At 43.8% G+C, this 24304-nt stretch overlaps 1 protein-coding gene across 1 annotated transcript in view; it reads right to left on the bottom strand.

Moving 5' to 3' along the window:
• The window catches only part of TRHDE (thyrotropin releasing hormone degrading enzyme), a 1599235-nt gene that overhangs the window by 784754 nt on the left and 790177 nt on the right, over positions 1-24304 (bottom strand). The window contains exon 6 of the mRNA XM_040410016.1: positions 15838-15975. Coding sequence (XP_040265950.1) covers positions 15838-15975 — 138 coding nt within the window. The remainder of the gene's footprint in view (positions 1-15837; positions 15976-24304) is intronic.

The following is a 24304-nucleotide window of genomic DNA, read 5'->3' as shown; positions in this document are numbered from 1 at the left end:
CCCACCCGTGCCTCCCTCTCCTCCCACGCCTCCTGGGGATGACTTGTCTGGGGGTGAACCCATGCAGCTGGGGTTTGCTCGCCTGTCCGAGGGGGAGAGGGTACTCCGGAGACGCGAGGGTCGATGCATGTACTGTGGTCTCGGTGGGCATTTTCGGTTGGCATGTCCGAACCGTCCGGGAAACGCTCGTAACTGAGATCCTGTCGGGGGCAGATCTTGGGTGGAGTCTCCTCGTCCCCGGTTTCCCGTGTTGACAAACCACTGATCACTGTTGTCCTCTCCTGGGTCGGGGGCTCGGTGACGACCCAGGCGTTGGTGGACTCTGGTGCTGGTGGTTTGTTCATTGATAGTGTGTTCGCTGCCGCCAATTCCATTCCTCTGCAGGCTCGAGGTTCCCCACTGGCTCTTGAGGCGATAGACGGCAGACCCCTTCTGTCGTCACACGTGACTCATGAGACCCTTCCAGTGGGGATAGCCATTGGTGCCGTTCACAGAGAGTCGGTCTGTCTCCAGGTTATTTCGTCTCCACACTACTCGGTGGTCTTGGGGTACCCCTGGCTCCAGAAGCATAATCCGACTTTCGATTGGAGATCGGCCGAGATCCTCTCGTGGTCACCGCAGTGTGGGGCTAGTTGCATCCATGGGTCTGTCAAGTTGCTGTGTACTTCCTCGGACTCTCTGTTGCCTCCTGAATACGAGGAGTACCGGGATGTATTCGATAAGGTGCGCGCGGTTGCCCTACCTCCGCACCGCCCATACGATTGTGCCATAGAGTTACAACCTGGTGCCGTTCCTCCTCGTGGCAAAGTCTATCCACTGTCGGTAGCGGAGAATGAGGCCATGGAGGAGTACGTGAGGGAGGCGCTTTCACGCGGACACATTCGCAAATCCTCGTCACCGGCAGGGCCTGGATTTTATTTTGTGAAAAAGAAGGGCGGTGAGTTGAGGCCTTGCATCGATTACAGGGGTCTCAATCGCATCACGATCAAGAACGCTTACCCGATACCATTGATTTCCGAGCTGTTCGATCGCCTTAAAGGGGCCACGGTCTTTACCAAACTCGACCTGAGGGCGGCATATAACCTGGTAAGGATCAAGGCGGGCGATGAGTGGAAGACCGCGTTTAACACCAGGACCGGTCATTATGAATCCTTGGTTATGCCCTTTGGGTTGTGCAATGCGCCCGCAGTCTTTCAGGAATTCATCAACGATGTTTTCCGTGACCTGTTGCAGCAGTGTGTGGTGGTCTATTTGGATGACATCTTGGTATATTCTGAATCCATGGAGGCCCACATTCTGGATGTCAGACGAGTGTTGCAACGGTTACGAGAGAACAAGCTGTTCGGTAAGCTTGAGAAATGCGAATTTCACCGATCCCAGGTAACCTTCTTAGGTTACATCATTTCCGCTGAGGGGTTCTCCATGGATCCTGAGAAGGTTTCGGCTGTCTTACAGTGGCCCCAGCCCAGTGGTCTTCGTTCCCTGCAGCGCTTTTTGGGCTTCGCCAATTATTATCGGAAGTTCATCAGGGACTTTTCCATGCTGGCCAAGCCTCTCACGGATCTGACCAGGAAGAGCAGTAATTCCCAGGTCTGGCCGCGAACCTACCATAACTCCAAGACCGCGGGGCATCCTGGAAAGAATCAGCTGTCCTGGGCTGTTTCACGTCTGTTCTGGTGGCCTTCCCTACGTTCCGACATCGCCGCATATGTAGCGGCATGCTCCGTTTGTGCCCAGAGTAAGTCCCCTCGGCACCCTCCGTTGGGCCTTCTGCAACCCATAGCCACCGGGGAGCGCCCATGGTCACACCTGGGGATGGATTTCATTGTGGACCTCCCTGCATCCCGAGGCCATACGGTCATTCTCATGATTGTGGATCGGTTTTCCAAAATGTGCCTCTGTGTTCCTCTCAAGAAGTTACCCTCTGCACAAGAGTTGGCCACGATTTTTGCCAAGGAGGTCTTCCGGTTGCACGGTTTGCCCAAGGAGATTGTGTCGGATCGGGGGAGTCAGTTTGTGTCCAGGTTCTGGCGCGCCTTTTGCTCCCAGTTGGGGATTCATCTCTCCTTCTCCTCGGCCTACCACCCTCAGTCCAATGGGGCCGCAGAACGATCCAATCAGGCCTTGGAGCAATTCCTTCGTTGCTATGTCTCCGATCACCAAGACAATTGGGTTGACCTTCTGCCTTGGGCTGAGTTTGCCAGGAACACGGCGGTGAACTCTTCCTCTGGGACGTCTCCCTTCATGGCCAATTATGGGTTCCAACCTGCCGTGTTACCGGAGGTATTCTCTCCCCAGGATATTCCGGCTGTGGAGGATCACCTTTCCGTCCTACGTGCTTCTTGGGTACAGATCCAGAAGTCCCTTGAGGCCTCTGCGCAGCGCCAGAGACTCCAGGCTGATCGCAGACGAGCGCCTGCTCCTTCCTACCAGGTCGGAGACCGTGTATGGTTGTCCACCCGCAACCTCAACCTTCGAGTGCCCACTCCCAAGCTGGCGCCTCGCTTTGTTGGTCCCTTCCGAGTGCTTCGCAGGGTAAACCCGGTAGCCTATGCCCTTGCGCTTCCTCCTGGCATGCGGATCTCTAACGTGTTTCATGTCTCCCTGTTGAAGCCACTGGTGTGTAATCGTTTCACTTCCTCGGTTCCTCGGCCTCGTCCGGTCCGAGTGGGCAATCATGAGGAGTATGAGGTGAGCAATATCCTGGACTCACGCCTGGTTCGCGGTCGGGTGCAGTTTTTGGTCCATTGGCGTGGTTATGGTCCAGAGGAGCGTTCCTGGGTTCCCTCCGCAGATGTCCATGCTCCTGCCTTGCTCCGAGCCTTCCACGCACGCTTCCCTCAGAAACCGTTTTTTGCTCCGCGGAGGAGGGGCCCTTGAGGGGGAGGTACTGTCATGGTCTTACCTTCTTGCTGTTCTCCTTCGTTTGACATGTGCTGGCGGCCATCTTGGTTTCTGGGTTTCTTGTAGCCTTCCACCCTGCGGCTCCTCCTTCCCACTGGGAGGAGCTGGATGCCTAGCTCATATATATAGGAGGTCTGTGGCTTCAGTTCCTTGCTTGGTCCTCCTGTGTTCACATGCTTCTAAGACTGCTGCTGCTGCTGGTTCCTGATCCTGGCTTCGTCTGACTACCCTGCTGGTTCCTGATCCTGGCTTCGTCTGACTACCCTGCTGGTTCCTGATCCTGGCTTCGTCTGACTACCCTTCTGGTTCCCGATCTCTGGCCTCTCAAAGACTCTGCTTCGGTTTCACCATTCGTTTGGACTTTTGCTTTACAGCTTTATTTTCAATAAAGCCTTCTTATTTTCACTTATCTCTTGTTGTACGTCTGGTTCATGGTGCTGTGACAGGTAGGCTCAGAAAAGAACATTGAAAGTTGATAGAAAAGATATCCAAATGGATGGTGGATGTCAAGGGGGCACCTCTGCATAGGTGACAGGAACATAAATAAAAAAAAGACGTCTGTTACATTTTCAGGTGATATTTTACAAATTTTGCCGGATAGAAAACCCTGCTCTGCATAGGTGACAGGGAATACCATTTCAGAAATTCTTCTTTAATTCATGCTCGACACTTCCTTTCATTCAATGCTTAAACTTTAACAAATTGTCCCACGCTTTAATAATTTGTCCCACATTTGCGCTTCAATAATTTGTCCCACATTTGCGCTTCAATAATTTGTCCCACATTTGCGCTTTAATAATTTGTCCCACATTTGCGCTTCAATAACTATTCCCATATTTCCGCTCGATCAAAAAATATTTTTATACATTTATCTCCCTTGGATGTGGTCTCTCTTTCTCACGCTCCCTCTCCAGCGTGGAACCATGATTCGCCGATAACCGTGATCAACATGGTAGGCTCAGAAAAGAACATTGAAAGTTGATAGAGAAGATATCCAAATGGATGGTGGACGTCACAGGGACGTGCGATCAGGCAGAAGTTAGCTAGAGTCAACAAAGCAGCAGCAGGGCCTCTCCTGGCTAACGTTTCAAAATCAAAAATACCACAGTGACATTCCCTATAATTTTTTATTAATCATTCCAATAACAGGGAATCTTAAGAGTACTGTATTGTTATTTATTGTTACTACCTCCCTGAGTCGGGAGTGGGTAATTGCCGCGCGCTCCCTCTTTTCCTTCAATTCTTCCGTTTTAACAGCTTTTTCAATATTTTCGCTCGATCACAATTAAATTTCATCCATTTATCTCCCTTGGATGTGGTCTCTCTTTCTCACGCTCCCTCTCCGGCGTGGAACCATGATTCGCCGATAACCGTGATCAACATGGTAGGCTCAGAAAAGAACATCGAAAGTTGATAGTGCAGATATCCAATTGGATCGTGAACATCATGGGGACGTGCAACATGGTGGGGCATTATGTTTGCACATGCCTTCACAAACTGACTGATGGTTCTGCAACTTCTGGGTCTCCAAATTGGGCACATGGCATGAGCTTGCCCTTTACGCTTTGGAGGTGCTGGCCTGCCCAGCAGCCAATGTATTGTCTGAATGTGTGTTTAGCACGACTGGAGGGGGTTATCACAGGTTATATTTCCCAATGTTTTGGGGTGTACCCGAATTTAAAAATATAAAAATACATTTAAAACAAAAAAGCAGTGTAGGCTACCTCCTCCTCCTCCTCCTCCTCCACCGCCGCTTCCACCTACACCGCCACATCCACCGCCTCCTCAACTTCCTACTCCATATGGACCTTGTCCTCCTAGATCAAGATTATTCGTTTTAATTTTTACGTATTTTATGTTATTTGAAGTCATTTCCCTATCCGCACTTGCCATGCTCTTAACCACATTTTAGTGCTCAAAAGTTCGGGTCCCCATTGACTTCAATGGGGTTCGGGTTCGGGGTCAAGTTCGGGTTAAGTTCGAGTCCCGAACTCAAACTTTTGTCCGCTCAACTCTAATCTATATGTGTATGTATATATATATATATATATATATATATATATATATAAAAATATCCATATATCCTGTATATAAATGTGGAGAGAGGAGGTGTGGGCAGCAGCAGTCAGTGTGAAGCACGTCTGTACAGTTAGGTAAACATAAGACAGAGGAGCGTTGCTAAGACACAAAATGGAACACTTTACAGCTATTTTTCTAATGGAAATGTAAAGGTTCAGTAATTAAAGTATATTACAAAAATGATCAGTATCACTGCCCATTACACATTACAAAAAAAAAGTATGACAGTTACACTTTCTGGTCTCTAGATGTAATATTTGAATTTTTACAATAAATCATTTTGTGATGAGATGTTATAAGACATTTTTTAAATATTACTACTAATATAAATATAAGCCTACATTCTCCGAAAGCTACTTGTTTTGTAGGTCACCAATAGGAAATGTATTTTCATTTATTAGAACAATTTTTATAATAAAGTATATTCAAATGGAAGTTTATTGAGCTGTTAGTTAGGGAATTCCGCTTACACATGTAGAAGATTTATTCTTGTTATCTAAGCTGCACATCAAAAAAGCATTTCTGTTTATAAATGTGGTTCACTAAGAGCTTTGAGAATCTTTTTGAGAAATCCGCTGTCTGAAACCATAAGAAATCAATCTGCAATCGGTCAACAGTGATTGCTAGGGCAAAATAATCCTACATTTTGATTATTTAATAATAGAAATTCATGCATGGCATAATTTACTACAGTCATTTCACATACAGTCTCTGGTTTTGTGCTATTACTGAAAGACATGTACTGTTCTGCCTATAATATCTGCACCAGGTGACCTACACCTTGCTGCACAGTAAGAATTGCATTTTTAAATAATTTTGGTAAAGGTGTAGAATTTTTCCACCATTACCACATGGCCAGGTGTGAGTTCAGCTTGCATACAAGGTAACTGCTGGTTGTAAATAATTTTTTTAAGAGTACATGTTCCATTTTGGGTGTCCTACAATAAGTATAACCATGGCACAACTTCAGTATTACTTTTGCTGTAACTACCTGTTATCTTTCAGTAATATGCAACATGTTTTCCCCTTCAGGACCCTGCCATTTTTCACCTTAAGGACCAGGCAATTTTTTGCAAATCTGACATGTGTCACTTTATGTGGTGAAGGTGATAACTTTAAAACGCTTTTACTTATGCAGGTCTTTCTGAGATTGTTTTCTTGTCACATATTGTACTTCATTACAGTGGTAAAATTTAGTCAACAAATTTATTTTTATTTATAAAAAAAATGCCAAATTTACAAAAAATCTGGAAATATTTTCAAATTAGCAAATTTCAATTTTTCTAGTTTTATAATAGATAGTAATACCTCCCAAAATAGTTATTACTTTACATTCCCCATATGTCTACTTCATGTTTGAATCATTTTGTGAATGCCATTTTATTTTTTGGGGACGTTAGAAGGCTTAGAAGTTTAGAAACAAACCCACTTTTTCAGGACAATTTCCGGTCTGAAGTCACTTTGTGAGCCTTACATAATAGAAACCACCCAAAAATGACCCCATTTTACAAACTACACCCCTCAAAGTATTCAAAACTTATTTTACAAACTTTGTTAACTATTTAGGTGTTCCACAAGAATTAATAGAAAATAGAGATGAAATTTCAGAATTTCACTTTTTTGGCAGATTTTCCATTTTAATCAATTTTTTCCAGTTACAAAGCAAGGGTTAACAGCCAAACTAAACTCAATATTTATGACCCTGATTCTGTAGTTTACAGAAACACCTCATAGGTGGTCGTAAACTGCTGTATGGGCACACGGCATTGCGCAGAAGGAAAGGAATGCCATACGGTTTTTGGAAGGCAGATTTTGCTGGACTGGTTGTTTGACATCATGTCCCATTTGAAGCGCCCCTGATGCACCCATAGAGTAGAAACTCCCCAAAAAGTGACCCCATTTTGGAAACTACAGGATAAGTTGGCAGTTTTGGTGGTACTATTTTAGAGTACATATGATTTTTGGTTGCTCTATATTACACTTTTTGTGAGGCAAGGTAACAAGAAATAGCTGTTTTGGCCCCGTTTTTTAATTTTTTTTATTTACAATATTCATCTGACAGGTTAGATCATGTGGTATTTTATAGAGCAGGTTGTTAGGGACGCGACAATACTAAATATGACTACTTATTTTGGTTGTTTTAGTTCTACATAACAAAGCATTTTTGAAAAAAAGGATTTTTTTGTGTCTCCACATTATTTTTTGGGCGACTGTCTTGTACAGGGGCTCATTTTTTTTGGGATGAGATGACAATTTGAATTTTTTATCACTTGCTATTACACTTTTTTACTGTGTTCATCTGAGGTACCGCCTCAGTTTTTGGGCGATTATCTTAGGTGGGGTTAATAACACAAGTATAATAATGACGTAATTGCAGTAAAATGCTTTTGTTCTAACTACACATTATATTGTAGTAATATTGTACACGCTTAATTACACAGTGTAAAGACTCACTCTGGTAGACTGGATTAGCGGATGCAGTATAGAGGCAACCACAAGTTCTTTGGATCAAACAGTTCAGTGTTTTATTCACACTTTAGGCAAGTGACAACACAAGCATATTCAAACAAAAAGTCACGTTGCGGTGTTGGTGGTAATTCACACCATGCGGCAATTCTGCCTCAAAGAGTGCTTGCTGATAGCAGCACCAACCTGTTTTCACGCTAAACAGGTAGCAAGCCTTCATCCAGACACAAGGCTCCCAGATCCCAACAGAGAGACATGGCTTCTGAGCCCAGCTGTCTTTTTAAAGACAGACAGGTGTTGCCAAAGCCCGTACCGGCATTTAAAATCCGGTCCGGTATTTGACCTCATCTGGCTGTAAATCAGCCCAGCAGCACATGCAGCCCAGACAAAACCTATCACTGTTTCACAACAGATATAACAATTGGCGTTATTGCTAGTGTTGGGCGAGCATCGCTATGCTTGGCACATCGCAGTGTTCGGCCCAACACCACGTGTGCTCGAGCGCGATGCTTGAGTCTCCTCCCCGCACGTTTGTTGCCTGCTATGCAGCCAATAAACGTGCAGGTAAGTACTGCCATTCACAGTAATGCCATAGCCATGTTGGCTACTGGCATTACAATGATTGGCTGGCCGGAACGCATCATCCGGTTCTATATAGCACCCGATGACACGTGTTCGGCTCAGTCTTATTCAGGGAGAGTTGTTCTGAAGAAGGGAGAGATAGTGTAGGGAGTGAAATACTAATAGTTTTATTAAAAAAACTTGTTAGAGACCCAAAAGTCCTTTTATGGACTATTGTTGTATCTGGTAGCAATATAATTATTAGCGCAACCTGCACTAAGTTGCATGGAATTGTTAGAGACCCAAAAGTCCTTTTAAGGACTATTGATGTATCTGGCAGCAATATAATTATTAGCACAACCTGCGCTAAATTGCGTGGAATTGTTAGAGATCCCAAAGTCCTTTTAAGGTCTATAGTTGTATCTGGCAGCAATCTGCGCTAAATAGCTTGCAATTGTTTGGCCGCTGCAGACAGCAACATTATCTGTGCTACATCTCCTGTCTAACGTGTGCGCAGCCTAAAAATATCTGTGACATCCAGTGTACTTTTTCCGTAGACGATGTCCGCTGCGGACAGTTACATTACCTGCGCTACATCTCCTGTATAACGTTTGCGCATCCGAAATATCAGTGACATTCAGTCTAATTTTATTGCTGCAGGTGGCAGTGACATTACCTGCACTACATCTCCTGTATAACATTTGCCCATCCTAAATATCAGTGACATTAAATCAGTGTAATTTTCATTAGATGCTGGTGACAGCAAAATTACTTGCGCTATACCTCCTGTATAACGTTTGAGCATCCTAATTATCAGTGACATTAATTCAGTGTGATTTTTTATTAGCCGGTAGTGACAGCGACATTACTTGCGCTATACCTCGTGTATAACGTTTGTGCATCCTAAATATCAGTGACATTCATTCAGTGTAATTTTTTATTAGGCGGTAGTGAAAGCGACATTACTTGCGCTAAACCTCGTGTATAACGTTTGTGCAACCTAAATGTCATTTAATGTGCGCAAGGCGAGCAGTAAGGGAGGGGGAAGTGGCCGTGCAATCATTCATTGATTTGGTCCTGTCGCCAAGGCCACTTGAAGAGGAACATGAGGAGAACTTGTGCCCTCATTCCCAAACACTTGAGCATCCACAGTCACAAGAAGATGACAGTGGGGAACAGCAATTAGTGCTTCACGAGGTGGATGATGATAATGAGACACAGTTGCCAATAAGTCAACCACAATTAGTGTCTCAAGAAGTTGATGATGAGGATGAGACACAGTTGTCAATAACTGAGGTTGTTGTTTGGTCAACAAGTTAGGAGGATGACCAGAGTGAGGAAGTGGAAGAGGAGGTGGTGGACGATGAAGTCACTGACCCAACCTGGAAAGACAGCAGTACAGAGGGGGAGGGATCTGCAGCACCGCAACAGGCTGGAAGAGGCAGTGGGGTGGCAAAAGGGAGAAGGCAGGCCACACCAAACAGACCTGCAACTGTTCTACGGAGCACCCCCTTGCGAAAATCTCCCTTGCCAAGGGGTAGGTATTCCGCAGTATGGTGCTTTTTTAAAGAAAGTGCCGACTAAAAAATAATTTTCATTTGCAACCTGTGCCGTACCAAATAGAGCAGGGGCGTGAACACTAACAACCTCACCATTACCAGCATGATCCACCACATAGCATCAAAGCACCCTAATAGGTGGGCCGAATTCCTGGGTCCACAATATATGTCTGCGGGTCACACCACTGCCTCTTCTTCCCCTGTGTTACGTGCTGGCCAATCAGCTGTCCAATACGCAGGCCCGGATGCCTCCTGCCATGCATCTGGACCTTCGCAAGCACCATCAGCTAGCACATCCACTTCTGTGTCCCAGCGCAGAGTACAGATGTTCTATACCCCAGGCCTTTTGAACGAAAGTGCAAATACCCAGCCACCCATCCACAGACCATAGCACTAAATGCGCATCTTTCAAAATTGCTGGCCCTGGAAATGTTGCCATTTAGGCTTGTGGACACGGAGGCTTTCCGCGGCCTGATGGAGGCGGCTGTCCCGCAGTACTCTGTCCCCAGCTGGCAATATTTTTCATGGTGTGCTGTCCTAGTCTTACACCAGCATGAGTCCCTTAACATCACCTGTGCCCTGACCAACACAGTTATTGGGAAGGTCCACTTAATGACTGACACATGGACAAGTGCTTTTGGCCAGGGACGCTACATTTCCCTGACGGCACACTGGATGATCGTTGTGGAGGCCTGGAGCGAGTCGTACCCTGGGATGGCACAGGTGCTACAGATGTCAAGGATTGCGGGCCCTACTTCCATCAGGGTTTCCGCCACCACCTACGTTAGTGGCTGCAACCCCCCATTCTCCTCCTCTGCCTCCTCCTCCACTTCCACCTCTGAATTATCATCTTGCAGCACCAGTCAGACATCAGTCAGTAGCTGGAAGCAGTGTAGCACTGCAGTGGGGAAATGGCAACAGGCCACCCTTAAACTGATCTGCTTAGGTGACAAACAGCACACCGCCGCAGAGCTGTGGCAGGGGATAAGGAACCAAACTGAGCTGCGGCTCTCAGCACTCAACCTACAACCAGGCATAGTTGTGTCTGATGGCCATAACTTGGTGGCGGCTTTGGAGCTCGGCAAGCTCACACACATACCATGCCTAGCCCACGTGTTCAACCTAGTGGTTCAGCGGTTTCTCAAAACCTACCCCAATTTACCTGAGCTATTGGTGAAGGTGCGCCCATTTCCACAAGTCATCGACAGCTTCTGCCGGTCTGGCAATGTTGCAGCAGCGCTTGCAATTGCCAGCTCACTGACTGTTGTGCCACGTGAGCATGTGCTGGAACTCTACGTTCCACATGTTGGCCAGGCTTTGTGAGCAGCAGAGGGCAGTAGTGGGCATTAATGTCTGACTTCTGTGAGGTTTTTCACAACTTTGAGGAATCAACACAGATGGTTAGCGGCGATAACGCTATTATCAGCGTAACTATCCCACTTCTGTGTCTACTCAAAAGCTTGCTGCTCACAATTAAGATGGACGCTTTGCATGTGGAAGAGGTGAAAATGAGGGAAGACTGGAAACAGAGTGATAGCCAGACCACCCTCAGTTCGTCTTTTCAGCTCAAATTGGATGATGATGAGGAGGAGGAGGTGGAGCAGGAGACGATAGCCTCCGCTACAGAGGTTAGTACCCATGGAAGTTTTATTTCATCTGTTCAGCATGGCTGGGTAGAAGAGGAGGAAGAGGATGAGGAGATTTAGAGTCATCCTCAGCAAAGTCTTGTCTGTTGGGACTCTGGCACACATGACCGACTTTATGTTAGGCTGCCTTTCCTGTGACCCTCGCGTTGTACATATTTTGGTGGAGAGGTGGAGAGGACAAGCAAAATGGTGCAATACCAGAAGGTCCTTGTGGAAAAATTGCTAAAAATATTTCCAGCTGACAACACTGGCTGCAGAGTCTGTAGTTCCTTGCGCAACCAAGGAGGGGATACAAGGGGAACATACAGCAGTTCCAACAGAGGCAGGGCAACACTCTCCAAGGCCTGGGACAGTTTTCTGACAGCCTGCCAGCACCCTCAACCTGATGTGCGGCCTAGTGTCACAAGGAGGGAAAAATTTTGGAAGATTGTGAAGGAGAACGTGTGCCTTTCTCTGTGCCTTTCTCCTTACTCTGTGCCTTTCAACTATTGGGTGTCCAAGCTGGACATGTGGCACGAACTTGCGCTCTAAACCTTAAAGGTTCTGGCCTGCCCCGCCGCCAGTGTTTTGTCAGAGTGTGTATTTAGTGCTGCTGGGGGCATAATAACTGATAAGCGCATTCGACAGTCATCTAAAAATGCTGACCGGTTGACTCTTATAAAAATAAACAAGGTCTGGATTGCCCCTGACTTCTCTACTCCACCAGAGGAAAGCGGCTGAACATAAAGGCACTCTAAATGTGGTTTTTATGGTCTATTGAATACACTGTATTCCCATGCACCCCTTCCACCACTAAAAAGGGTATATTGCTCCCTTTTCTCGTCCTCCTCCTCCTCCTCCATCATATCAACATGCTTATTAGGCTGCCCTCGCTCCAAATATTTTAGAGGATCAGCTCAACAGCAGGCCTTCACCCATAATGTTTTAGAGGGTCACCAGCAGGCCCTCGCCCATAATGTTTTTGAGGGTCACCAGCAGGCCCTCAACCATAATGTTTTAGAGGGTCATCAGCAGGCCCTCGCCCATAATGTTTTGGAGGGTCACCAGCAGGCCCCTTAACCATAATGTTTTTGAGGCTCACCAGCAGGCCCTCACCCTTAATGTTTTAGAGGGTCACCAGCAGGCCCTTGTTCTTAATGTTTTAGAGGGTCACCAGCAGGCCCTCGCCCCTAATATTTTAGATGGTCAGATCAGCAGCAGGCACGCACCCCTAATGTTTTAGTGGGTCAGCTCAGCAGCAAGCCCTCGCCCCTTATGTTTTAGAAGGTCAGATCAGCAGTAGGCACTCGCCCCTCATGTTCTAGAGGGTGATCTCAGCAGCAGGCCATAGCCCCTAGTGTTTTAGAAGGTCAGATCAGCAGCAGGCACTCGCCCCTAATGTTTTAGAGGGTTAGCTCTACAGCAGACCCTAACCCCTAATGTTTTAGATGGTCAGATGAGCAGCAGACCTTCACCCATAGTGTTTTAGATAGACACATCAGCAACAGGCCCTCGCCCCTAATGTTTAAGAGGGTCATCTCAGCAGCAGGCCCTCACCCCTAATGTTTTAGATGGTCAGATCAGCAGCAGGCACTCGCCCCTAATGTTTTAGAGGGTCAGCTAAGCAGCAGGCCCTCGTTTCTAATGTTTTAGTAGGTCAGAACAGCAGCAGGCAATCCCCCTTAATGTTTTAGATGGTCAGATCAGCAGCAGGCACTCGCCCCTAATGTTTTAGATGGTCACATCAGCAGCAGGCCATCGCCCCTAATATTTAGATGGTCAAATCAGCAGCAGGCCCTCGCCCCTAATGTTTTAGAGGGTCAGCTCAGCAGCAGGCCCTCACCCCTAATGTTTTAGATGGTCAGATCAGCAGACCCTTGCTCCAATAGTTTTGGAGGGTCACCAGCAGGCCATCAATCATAATTGTTCAAGGGTGTGTATGATGCCCTCCTTTATGTGTAATAAAGGGTGTATAGTAGTGCCAGTTCCTTGTAATTTTTGCCAGCCCTTTCACATAGTGCATAGGCTTTATGAGTGTAGGAGTCCCACTACCTGAACAATTGTACCACAATGTGAATGAGGCCCTTCTTTATGTCATATACAGGTTGTATCGGAGTGCCTCTTCCTTGTAATTTTTGGCAGCGATTGCACTTAATATACAAGTAAATATACAGGAACAAATGTTTCCTAACAATTTTTCCTCTAAAATCAATTTTATCTTTGGTTTTGTGCGTATTATTGTCAGTCTGTAAAAGTGGCGTACTATTCGGACAACATCATTCCCAGCAGCGACCTGGGAGTCCAAGATGCATCCAGACATCCTCCCCATGCTGTTGCCGAACCATTTCAGTGGTGTTTCCATCAATTTCTGACCTTTTAATGTGAACCAGACACCCTCCCCTCTTCAGAGCAGGTGGTGCCTGGTTTAATGCTTGGGTTCTCCCATTGACTTCCATTGTGCTCTGGTGCTTGGTAGAGCACCCGAGCATGCCAAAGTGTTTTACTCGAGCACCCGAGCACTTTGTTGCTCGACCAACACTAGTTATTGCTATAAAATGCTTTTGCTATTATTACCTGTTATTTTGCAGTAATATGTAATGTGTTTAACAACATGGGTATACTAATGGCATTATTAATATAAAATGCTTTTGTAATAACTACCCATTATCCTGCATAAATATGCAATGTTTAAGAAAATGGCTATAATAATGGCATTATTGCTGTAAAATGTTTTTTTTTCTATAACTGAACGTTATCTGATATGTTTACCAATATGGGTATAATGCACTGAAATGGTTTTTAGTACAAGACAAAAGTGCAATTATTCAGCATTTGCAGGAGAATGCTATTGGGGTGCTGGCAAAAAACATATGAACTTAAGAAACTTGAGTTTGTTTTTTATTTTTTAAGTTGGCTGGCTGCTCATATACAAAAAAAAAAAGTTTATTTTCTTGTAAGAGGTATAGTAATGCAGTACTAGCTGCCAACAGCAGCTGTATTAAACACACAGCTGGATGACCAGTCCTTGACTCCCTCAATACTTTCTGTGATCCCATTTGAGTAAATCTACCCATTTATATCTCTCTTTTCTCTCCTTGTTGTATTCTTAGACTGGTGTCTGCAATTGCTTTTTGTTAGACACTGCCACGAGACACCTTTCCAGGTCAGAAACTGAACAGAATGGCATTCTATGTTTCAGCAAAGGACCTTCCTTAATTCTGCTTCTTATTTGGCTGGTTAGGCTGTCTGCCAGCCTCTGAGCCAATCAGGGCAAGTTCTCCCCTACTTGCTCCTGAGGTCATTTGATCCTCCATCTTCTTACTCCCTCATGATTTTCCCTGGCAATAGTCACAGTAAAATGGCATTAGCCACTGTTTTTACACAATTATTCTGAAACAAAATGAAAAACATCTGAATCATTTTGCAACGACTTTTTGGTGAAATTTGTAACAAATACAATCCATTTAGAATTGATGCATTTATTTCTAACCTGCACCCATTATTGAAACCTTTTTTTTTTACTAGTTCCATGTGATGCAGCATTCAAGATACTTCCAAATTGCATAAATTTGTTTTAAAAATCATGCAAAATCCTTAAACAGAAATTGTGATATTAAAATGGGCACAAGCTATAAATGTATGCCTATCAATAGCCAATCACTTCTGAGTGTATGAGAGCAAAGTATATGCCACTGGCTGCAGTAAGGAAATTGTACCAAAACAGATCAATATCAATGGTAGTGAACACTTTTACAAGGCTAAGCCCTTAAGTGAGAAAAGTGTGTGTGGGGTGTCTATGTGATTGCACTGCAGCTAACAATGCAGATCATTGGGTTGCAGGGGACCTTACACAGTGCTGGGGAGACAATTTCATACATGTGAGATGTAAGACATACTTTTAAGCACAGTGGCCCAATCCAATAACTGATACATTTTAAACACAATTATCTACATTAACTAATATGATTGCATCTACAGTGTGACATTAAATGTGTCAAAATATGGTGCATTTCTGGACCCCATTGGTTTAGACATACTTATGAAGTAAATACAACATAAAGAAGGACATGGCTTAGTATAACTATGAGTATGACAACTTGCTCCAAAATTGTGCCAAAATTTTGGCACAAAATTGTGTTGTAAAGTAATTCAACAACAAGTGTCTATCAAGTAGCAAAAGTGTCTAGCCATTCCCAAAATTTGGTGCATCTTTAGATTGTGTAGTGTTAATTCACACTGTCTACATTCTATACAGGATAAGTAAATCTGCATTTTATGCCACTTTCTAGGCATAATAACATAGGTAAATATAAACCATTCTTCTTTTTCTAATAAGATTTAAAAAAAAAAGTCCAGTTATAAGAATCCATTAAATCAAAGACCTTTATTGGATGTTCTGGGCCAGAATAAAGTAGTCCATCAACATAGACTTGTCATAAGTAAGATCCAAAATGTGTTGGCTACATTGATTACCTGTGTTATTCTGACCCAGGTGATCCAATAAAGGTCTTTGATTTTATGGATTCATAGAGCTGGACTTTTGTGTTTTACCATTGATCTGGTGCTGCCTTAGGGTGAACGTGCTCTCCAGCCTGCCTTCAGATGAACTGTGACTTTGCTGCAATTCCTTTTTTAATGTTTACCTTCTTATATGCAATCCAATCAAAAACTCGATCAATATCAGTAGCCTTTAGAACTTCTTGTGAAACCGGATGTGAACTGGCCAATCCATCTAGTAGCATCACTTCATGCAACACATCTGTCAAAAACCTTTGTTTTTCCTAAAAATAAATAATGGATTTTATTAGTTAATATTATCAATTTTATATTTTTTTTTCATGACTTGTCTTCTCTTTCACAAAACATGTTGCTTGATAGTAAAACTCTTAATGTAGCATCAGATTAAGCTACGTAACCTAAATTAATAATTTTGGCTAAGGGAGTACTGTTTTCATTGAAGCTACATATTGGTGTAAGGTGACTTATTTTTTAGGAAATGCTCCATGGGAAAAAGTATGCAAAATTAGATCATAACATCAGCCAAACAAGTGAAACATATCTGTAGACAGCTGTTTTGAGGCTCTTGCACTTAGTAATACTGATGAGGTACAAAAACTCAATACAGCTCTACAGATGGGTGCCAGTAGATATGCTTGTATAATCTAGTTTACATAAACATATAGTTTGTATGCAGTATATGTAAGGGTGTTTTTTTTATAAAAATTACTGCTCAAAACATGTCATAGAATAGCAATATATTTAATAATAGTGGACAATCTTAACTTTAGATTGTATTCCTGTTACCTAGGTAATCAATAAGTTGGGGACACATTTTCAAAATCTTCAGGACATACACATTGGGAAAAAAAAAAAAAAGATGCAAAAGTGTTGCACCCCACACTTTTCTATTCTGCAAAATGGAGTGAAAAAAATACATTTACGTTAATATATACATTTTTTTACAATAGACTTCTATAATGACGGATGCCACTGAGGCATATGTTAAAGTATACGTTTTTTGTATATGTTCAAAAGATGGCAGAAACCTGATGTGAAAGATATGGAATCTCCTCTTGCTTACCAAGACCACAAGGATTGCGTTAATAAATATGATGCTTTGAAGTACGGGATAACATGTTGCAGGTCTGGGAAGCAGAGCTATTCTCAAAATGACCTTCACAGGTATATTATCTATATAACAGAATCTATTATGCTTTTTGTTCACTGTGTGTTCACTTTCTACTTTTGTTTGTCACCCTTACGGGTACCCCAATAGAGGTCCCGGGGGATGGTGTGTGGCCATCCCGGTTCGTCACCCCCCTGCAAAACCCCTTGGGCTCTCCCTCTGGGGAGAGCAATGACCTAGTATTCGAACTCCATGCCGACACCCTGGGTGGCAGCCTAGGTGAAGGCAGGAGCACAAATTTGGCGTACCCTCTGCTTCGGCTGAGGGTTGCCAGGGCACACTACCGGCTTTGGTTGAGGGTTGCCACGGTGTACTCTTGGCTTCGGTTGGGAGTTTCCTTTTTGTCTCGGTCCCTTGCAGGAGCCTTCTGGCCTGGAAGGACTGGGAAAGATTTATAGGGGGCCCTTCTCTTATGGAGAGGGCCTGCGTTAGACTGTAACCTTATGCACATTTTTGTGTGGCACTCTGCATGATTTTGATGCATGGGTGTAGAAAGCACGCTCTTCAGGCTTTAAAAAAAAATTACATAACAGAATCTGGCTTAAATGTAAAGATGGATTGTATGTTTTGAGCTTTACACCTTTATGGGAAAATTGGTTTATACCTCTCTTCAAACTGTTATCAAATAGAAATAATTTGGAAACATAGGGTATATATGGTGTTTTGCACTTATTTTATAATATTAAGCCTTTTATGTGCTATAGCCAAAACATGGGATCTCATCATAGGAATAATATTATTATTTACAAACTAAGAGGCTCATTTAAGAAGCCAGATGTGTATAGAAAACGTCCTGGACTCTTCTGGGATACCCTGTCTTTCCCCTGATCAAAAATCAAAACTGGAAGCTCCTTTTACCATCACAGAACTTAAAAATGCCTTGTCACAAACACCATCAGGAAAGAGCCCTGGCCCAGACGGTCTTCCTTTATCATACTATAAAACCTTTCGGAAAATACTCCTCCCCTATCTCCTAGAAGTCTGCAATCAATCACTGTCGGGCCACCCCCTTTCCAGAGACATGACCACGGCACATATCTCCCTTATACCAAAAGAAGGGAAGGACCCCAAACAATGCTCTAACTATAGACCCATATCCCTCCTAAACATAGACCTCAAACTCCTGGCCAAAATGTTAGCCAATAGACTAGCTATTCTTCTTCCCTCCCTCATACACGGGGATCAGGTTGGCTTTATCCGCACCAGAGAGGGCAAAGATAACACGGCCAGGGTAATTAATACCCTCTGCCATGCCAAAAGACTTTCTTCCCCATTGCTTCTCCTTAGTACGGATGCGGAGAAAGCATTCGATAGGGTAAACTGGCAATATTTAAAATATACTCTGGTGAGGTTTGGCCTTCCTGATCCCTTTGTACAGGCAACTTTTGCCATGTATGAGCAGGCGTCAGCAAGAGTGCAAGTTAATGGAAACCTATCTGTCCCATTCCCAATAAGTAATGGGACTAGACAGGGCTGCCCCCTTTCACCCCTCCTTTTCATTCTAGCACTAGAACCCCTTCTTGCTAACATAAGACTTGACGGGGAGATTTCAGGTCTATGTTTGGGAGGCAGGGAACAAAAAGTTGCAGCTTTCGCCGACGATGTCCTAATGATGACAACTAACCCCAAAATCTCCCTACCACGGATTCAAAGTCACCTTAATTGTTTTAGCTTAGCCTCAGACTTTAAAATAAACGCTGCCAAATCCCTGGTACTTTGTACGGGAATTCCCAATTCCACAAAGAATCTTCTGATGACAGATTCGCCATTTAACTGGTCCTCGACAACAATCACATACCTCGGGGTCAAACTGAGTACAAATATACACGATCTCTTTTCCCTTAACTATATTCCTCTCAGGAAGTCCATCTTTGAGGCCATAGATAATTTAGCTAGATCTAACCCAACCCTCTCTTGGTTCGGACGCAAAAATCTCCTTACCTCCCTGATCCTCCCTCGTCTTACCTACCTACAACGGGTATTACCTGTCCCAGTCCCCAAACAATATTACGATCAAATTTAAAAAAAATTCAGGACATTTATCTGGAATGGTAAGAGAGCGAGACTTCCATTCTCCTTACTCACCAAGCCTAGACATGTGGGGGGGATAGGGCTGCCTAATCCTGAAATTTATGGTAGGGCTATCCTCCTGACCCGAGTAGTTGCCTGGTTGCGCTCCTCAATGCCCTCCCTTTTAGTGGAAATGGAGTTGGATATCTTGAAGAAGTCCCCTAAAGCACTGCTGCTTGGCCATCAAACAGTTTTCCCAGGACAATTCTCCCATTACCCAATAATAAAAGCTACACTAGAGGCTTGGAAATGGTTCTCTTCCTCACACTGCGCTATACCATACCCCTCCCCCCTCCTGATGGTGAAGGATATAATTGACACAGCCCCCTTACCATTAAAATCCGCAACCTCCCAAGCACTAAAGTCTTCACCTATATACATTAACACTCTGGCTCTTCCTTCGGGTGAATGGATAGATCCCCAAGCAATAAATACTATCTTAAACCCGCACCCATGTGATATCTTTACCATAGCATATCTAAGAGCTTACTTGAAACAACATATTAATATTGGAGACTTAACACGACCCATAGTTTGGCTTGAGTCAATTATCTCACTCCAATCCACGCCTAGGAAATTAATATCACTAATTTATAGTAAGTTACGCTTGCCGCCTATGCTTGCCAAACCTTCATTCGTGAGTAGCTGGGAGAAAGACCTTAATACAGTCTTCTCGTTTGATAGTCTACCCGGTCTCCTTAGCTATCCCCACGGTGCCTCACGCTGCGTTCGAATCCAGGAAAACTGTTATAAGATCCTTACCAGATGGTACAACACGCCCGACAAAACATCACTTTACTCTGAATCCGCTTCGGACGCGTGCTGGAGGCACTGTGGGGAAAAAGGAACTTTCTTTCACATCTGGTGGACTTGTCCCAACATACACAGATGGTGGGTGGAGATTTTTGCTACATCAAATAAGATTTGTGGGTCCTCTATACCACCTTCTCCACAGCTCGCTCTTCTATCCCTCCCTACTGAAGATCAGAAGGTAAAACCACCATACATTTTTATGCAAATGTTAATGGCTGCCCGCCTTTTGCTTCCCAAGCATTAGCTTCAAACTCAAGTTCCTACCATGGATGATTGGATCCAAAAAATTGACCAAATCCATAGGTTTGAAGAACTCTCCTCTTGGGAAATGCGATCCCACGACATATTTCTCAAAAAATGGTTCCCCTGGATGAATTTCAGAAACCCACACTAGAGGGATGAAAGCTCTACCTCTTGTCTACTGGCCCTTAAACTACAGATCTTCTTTCCCAGTAGAATTTATTCTTCCTGCAATGCTTAAGTCTCTTCCATAACATTGCCTTTCATGTCTATGTAATGTCTATGTGACGTGTCAAAATGTCCAGAATGCATAACTTGGATCCTTGTTGTACCATTTGCTCAATCGCATAGTAATTTATCTCTCTACTCTCTGTAGCTGCATAGGCTTGCATGCCTATACCTTGACACCATGTAACCCCTTGTTTTTCTTGTTGAAAAATAATAAAAAATGTAAATAAAAAAAAAAAAAAGAAGCCAGATGTGCCTGGTTTTTCATACAAAAAAATCACAAAGTGCGTTTTTAAGACTTTTGCCGGTATTTGCTACTTTTGTGGCTATTCACCAATGCCTCGTAAGTTTAAATTTTATGGATGAGAATGTCAGATTATACTAGGATTATCACTCATTTATGTGTTGTTTACTAAAAAGTTGCGTCAAACGTAGAACAGACGTAGAAAATGGTTAATGAGACGAGCCTGCCGCCCGCCTCCTACACCCCCCACGCCCACTTTTTACAACCTGGTGTGAGCAGGGAGAAGTTGCAGATTGTGGCGCAACTAACCATTGTTAGTGTTCGCATATTTTTGAAACTGTATAAACCGAATGAACAAAATTGGGTTACCTCTATTCCACATAGCTTAGTTTAGGGGATGATTAAACAAACTGCTAAAGATAACTGGATAAAAGACGTATATGTTAACAGTATTGATAGTCGCTGTTAGAGAAGATAGAGAAGTTTACACAGTGACGCTAAATCATTTACATTCTTTTTCACAACATATGATAAATCAGTCTTTTCAATGTTGTCAATGTTTTAACACATTTTTCCTCTTTTTATTTCTTTTTCCTGCATCAGATCATCAGGGTCAGTTACATAGGGTCTGGCTTCAATTGTCTTTTAATAAAGGGAATCCGTCGCCAGTTTTATGGTGTCCTAATTAAGGGCAACATAATCAAGTGACAGATTTTTTATTGAAAACACCTTTATTACAATCAAATCATCAAACATGCATACTTAGTACTGTGATGCAGCGCAGGCCACGAGGCAGCACTAAATAAATACTTAAAATCCTAGCATAGTATTGTTATGTAAAGCACAGGCTAACCTACACTATGCATCACAATGCATGCTATACTAGCGTTCCTATTCAATCACAAATTAACACAAACCTTCCAACAAAGCATTTAGACAGTGATGAGGGGCGGGGGATGGGAAGGAGGGGGTAGGGAGAGGAAATCACATGCCTGAAGCTTTATTGAAAGGACATCCACAAACGGGGGGGGGGGAGAGGGGAAAGGAGAGGGGTTTAGTCCTCTTCTTAGTTGTCGACGTCAAAGATGTTGTAATCCCGCAACAGGCTGTGGATAAGTCTGCGGCAGTCAAGGACGGTCATGCTCTCCCTTCTGAGGATAGGCCGGTTCCTGCCAAGACATATGGTGTCCTTAAAATGATTCATAAGGCGACAGGCCTTCTAGAAGTCATCAACAGTATGAATCCCAGGAAATAGTCCGTACAACACCAAGATGTGTTGCAGGCTGTTTCTGGGTACTTCATGCTTCAAGGCATCCAACAGGCCCTGCGCAAGCGGCGCAAAGGGGCACTCCCTGATAAGATGTTTCCCCCATGAAATGGCACCTGGGACAGTAGCGGGTTTTGCACAGGTTGCGGGCGTGCATGAATGACCGGATAGGCAAGCCTCCCTAAATGGCCATCCATGACAAGTCCTTGTGCCCGTTGGTTAGCCTGTCTTAAGACACATTAGTCCATACTGTCTCTACAGTGTCATCAGGGAGCCCTGGGATTGACTCCACCCAGTCCTTTACTCTGATTAGCTTGTGGATCGCCTTGAGTTTCCACAAGTCGGGATTGAGGCCCTCCAGTTGATGTTCCCTCACAAACCTGACGACATCTCCGTAATACCAGGGAGTATGCCATTAGCAAGGGATGGAGCTGTCCCACTTGTCTCAGCCTAGACCCCTCCACAGGTGCAGGAGGAAGAAGCGAGACATGGGCTTGCCAGCAGAGCCGTTTGCAGTTCTCAGAGTCTGGCGAACGCTGTCACAAACAAAAGCGATCCACAGTAAGGTGGGCTGGTCCAGAATGCCCTTCCTGCTCTTATAAGGCTCTTTGTATATGATGGCTTGATTCACTCTGTACATTTTGGATCCCCAAACAAAGCAAAACACTGTCCTGGTGGTAGCCCTAGAAACAGTGGCAAGAGGGGGTCATGCCTGTGTGGTGTATTGTAGGAAGATAAATAGGAAAAAAGGACAATAAACAAAATGGCACCAAACCTAGCGTGATTCCTAGAAGAGGGACTATAATGTAATGTAAATTGATTTAGCAAATGACCTTTATGGGGCTGGAATTGATTTAGTGAAACTCTTTCTGTTGAAATAAAATCCAATAAAATCAGGAATCAAAATAAAATCAAAAAATTTTACTTCACTGAGGAGGAGGTCAATGGGATGAAGCTCCAGACACCCAAGGACGCTGCCTTCCCAGCCAGGATCGTTTGTAGTATTGTAGGACAAAAAACACGGCAGTAACCAGTACTTCTGGAGTTTTCCTTTTTATTTTTATTTTTTATTTTTATTTTTAAAATTCATATCACAGATGAGCTCAACGCGTTTCGTGTTTTTTTCAATATATAACCCCTTCTTCAGGAGCAGTAAAAGTAAGTGTACAGACAGCAAAAAAAGTCATATTGATTTGGCTTACCAGTAGGCCTTATATGCTGAATTTAACAAGACCATGTGCTGGAGTTAGGCCTCTTTCACACTACCGTTTTTTTTTTTTCGTTTTGCGGGCCGTTTTTTGCGTTCCGTATACGGTCCGTATACAGAACCTTTCATTTCAATGGTTCCGCAAAAAAACGGAATGTACTTCGTATGCATTCCGTTTCCATATTTCCGTTTTTCCGTTCCGTTGAAAGATAGAACATGCCCTATATTTGGCCGCAAATCACGTTCCGTGGCTCCATTAAAGTCAATGGGTCCACAATAACAACAGAACACATACGGAAATGCATTCGTATGTCTTCCGTATCCGTTCCATTTTTTGCGGAACCATCTATTAAAAATGTTACGCCCAGCCCAATTTTCTCTATGTAATTACTGTATACTGTATATGCCATACGGAAAAACGGAACGGAAAAACGGAACCGAAACGGAAACACAACGGAAACAATAAAACTGAAAAACGGATCAGTGAAAAACGGAACGCAAAACACTGAAATCGACATACTGTAGTGTGAAAGAGGCCTTAAGCTGAGAGGGACGTCACTTCCTGTGTGAAAACCGGAAGTGTGCATTCCAGGATGGAGCGCATATTTTGGACACAAATATCTTATTCCAGAGGGGCTGGTGCTGTTGTAATATTAAAATAATATGATGTAATACGGTCCCTAGTCTTCCTAGGGGAGCAGGAGATAAAAAAATGCATAGCGTGAACATCTTAATTATTGTAACGAGCGGCCCCGCTCGTGGTGGAACGCATCTGTAGAACGCAGATGCGTACCGGACTTCCAGTTAGATGCTGGAGCGCACTTCCAGTGTGCTCGTGGTGGAACGCCTCGATAAAATGCAAATAGGTCATGGACTTACGGTTTGGTATTGGAGTGCAGGGAAGCGCTTGCGACCACAGCTAGGGGGGGTCACGTAATAGGTCACGTGTTGGTGTATCGTTTTTTGTTAAAAATTGGGAATATAGCGGACTTGATAGAAGAAATGGTTGTAGGGGGGAACCACTTAATGAGGGGGGATTTATTTTAAGGGATGGAGAAATTATTGGGATGAAGGGAGAATACTACATGGGAAAGAATAAATATACATAAATATAGAATAAATATATACAATTGCGGGAAGGGGACACATGTATCTGGGGATTAGGAGGGAGCAAAACTATGGGACATTGTTGGTATAATGGTACCCATAGTATATATGGCCTATTGGTATAACATATATTCTTAATGTTCACAAGAGAGCAATCAGATAAGAATAAATTAATAGTTGATCAGACATAAATAAATAGGTGCGATAATTTCTAAAAATTGGTAGAAAGTTCATATATATGAAAAAAA

This window comes from Bufo bufo, chromosome 1, assembly GCF_905171765.1.
Source record: "Bufo bufo chromosome 1, aBufBuf1.1, whole genome shotgun sequence".
NCBI lineage: Eukaryota > Metazoa > Chordata > Amphibia > Anura > Bufonidae > Bufo > Bufo bufo.
Note: the sequence above shows the minus strand (reverse complement) of the source record. Positions and strands in the feature narration are given on the sequence as shown.